Raw genomic sequence first — 2,500 nt, 5'->3', positions numbered from 1 at the left:
CGTAAAATGTAAAGTCAGCCATGCTAACGAGAGCTTTATGAACAAGCAAAGGGAAAACTACGTTTTCATTCCACTGAACAAAGAAGCATCGGCGCTATTATTATAGACTGAACAAAAGCATCTAGTGGCACTGTGCATCACACAGCTGTTGTATACAATAGCGGAATCACCAAGTGTTAGATCTAATACAGGTGCTGTATCGCCACTCTATGTGAAACAGCACAAGAAGTGTCGCGTTGTCAGTGGTACATAAAATGCAATTGAAGGGAATATGTATGAACAAGGCGTGATCCGACCTCCAGCTTACTCGAGATGCTTGCAAGATTTTCCACTGACGCACAAGTTGCAAACATTATATTCCTAACTTGACGTGAAGTGGGCTTCGTAATTGATACTCATAATTAGTACTATTCATACAAACTACAGTGATAAAATACAAAGAACACAAATTAAACGGTTATAAGTGGAAGCACAAAATGATTGATCAGAAGTAAAGCCTTTAAATTCAGTACACCAAATAAATTAAAACGTGCTAAAATCTATGGAGAGATATCCCGTTGTTTCCACACGAAAATTAAAGATATACGATATATTTTATTATGAATAATTTTTCTGTACTGTTTAATATGCACATTATTCATTTTTTACTTTTTCATTCTAATAAATAAATTATAAATATTCTATCCCAAAATTCCTGTATCTTTAGCCCAATGCTAAACACTTTTTTTCAGACCTTTTTAAATCTTTCCAATGCCCCCCAATAACAACAAAGTAGAATGTAGGCTTACTCCCCGAGTAAGCGAAAACGCCTTCCTACTGATGTCACGTCGCAACCTCTCTCTCTCTCTCTCTCTCTCTCTCTCTCTCTCTCTCTCTCTCTCTCTCTCTCATTTATTTATTTAGTAAATAATTGTGTACTTTTGTGACAGTTGACTTTTTGTTTATTTCATTGTAATTATACATTTTTTTTTAATTTGCTGTTGTTTTCAAGTTATGGTAAACTACAGTTTAATAAATTATTTTTAATATATATTTTATTCGTTTGAAAGTGATATTCAGTAGTAAGGGATATTGCACATTGTTGTCTGTGATAATACTTAAACTGACAGTTATCAATGATAACTTTCAAAATCGAATATTAAACGGCCAGATCGTTAGCAACACAATAAGTCCATTACATTTTCAATTTTATTTTTTGAAAATGTAAGCGGCAGTCGTAATATTTTCTTGGAAAGTCGTAAGATTGTCTTTGGTCATTTCAGGACCAGCAATCATTAAAAATTATATCATTGTCATCGATTTTACCTCTCACAAGATTGGCGAGACTATACATTGATGAATAGATATTGATTTTTAATATATATTTTAATTATGAGTAATTGATATTAAGTTATCACTTCATTATTGGGACACTCTTCACTCATAAATAGCATAATTATAATAATAATGAATTTAATTATGAGTGATTGATAATAACTTATCAGTCCAATTGCAGAATCGATATTAATTATCCGTGATGTTCATAATGTCAACAGTAATGAACGTTTCATGGCCGGGGAGTTATAATGCCACTTTTTCATCTTGTTTGCAGGGACGTGGTGTCGTTGTTGCTCGCCCACGAAGCCTCCACGAACGTCCAGGATTTCAAGGGTTCGACGCCCTTGCACCTGGCAGCGTGGGCGGGCCACGTCGAGGTGGTCAGGGCCCTCCTGCAGCAGGGACCGTCAATTCCCAATGTCAACCATCAGGTAGGAGGTGTTGCCCTTGAGTGAATGCGATGATGCACAGATTTGATCTCTCTCTCTCTCTCTCTCTCTCTCTCTCTCTCTCTCTCTCTCTCTCTATGGGTGTTGGTTGTTAATGGCTTTCTCTCTCTCTGTCTGTCTGTCTCTCTCTCTGTGGGTGTTGTTTGTTAGTGGTTCTCTCTCTCTCTCTCTCTCTCTCTCTCTCTCTCTCTCTCTCTCTCTCTCTCTCTCTCTCTCTCTGTGGGTGTTGGTTGGTCGTGGCTTTATATGCTGCTTTGCTTTGACGCGCAGTTTGAAGGGAACAGAATGATTCTTCTCTCTCTCTCTCTCTCTCTCTCGAATGTGAGGTAGAGATTTTCCCTCTCTCGTGAATGCAATTTAAAGATTCTCTCTCTCTCTCTCTCTCTCTCTCTCTCTCTCTCTCTCTCTCTCATCTCTCTCGCCTCGTGAATGCAATTTAAAGATTCTCTCTCTCTCTCTCTCTCTCTCTCTCGTCTCGTTCTCTCTCTCTCTCTCTCTCTCCTCTCCTCGTGAATGCAATTTAAAGATTCTCTATCTCTCTCTTCGTCTCTCTCATCTCTCTCCCCTCTCATCTCTCTCTCTCTCTCTCTCTCTCTCTCTCTCTCTCTCTCTCTGTGTGTTTTGTGTGTTTGTGTGCTGGATTTTATTGGCAATTTTTACAGCTCTGACTTAGAGTGTGAAGGCAACGAAATGTTGTCATTATTGAACATTGAAAAGCGAATTCCATATCGCCA

At 38.2% G+C, this 2,500-nt stretch overlaps 1 protein-coding gene across 10 annotated transcripts in view; it reads left to right on the top strand.

Annotated features, from left to right (window-relative positions):
• The window catches only part of LOC135200295 (ankyrin repeat and sterile alpha motif domain-containing protein 1B-like), a 262,918-nt gene that overhangs the window by 105,253 nt on the left and 155,165 nt on the right, over window positions 1-2,500 (top strand). For all 10 annotated transcript variants that reach the window (XR_010311251.1, XM_064228797.1, XM_064228795.1 and 7 more), the window contains one exon: window positions 1,592-1,748. Coding sequence is in view for 9 of the 10 variants with exons in the window: in XM_064228797.1 (XP_064084867.1) it covers window positions 1,592-1,748 (157 nt within the window). In the remaining variant the exon portion in view is untranslated. The remainder of the gene's footprint in view (window positions 1-1,591; window positions 1,749-2,500) is intronic.

Source organism: Macrobrachium nipponense, chromosome 26, assembly GCF_015104395.2.
Source record: "Macrobrachium nipponense isolate FS-2020 chromosome 26, ASM1510439v2, whole genome shotgun sequence".
NCBI lineage: Eukaryota > Metazoa > Arthropoda > Malacostraca > Decapoda > Palaemonidae > Macrobrachium > Macrobrachium nipponense.
The sequence above is the reverse complement of the archived record's forward strand: the minus strand, read 5'-3'. Positions and strand labels throughout refer to the sequence as shown.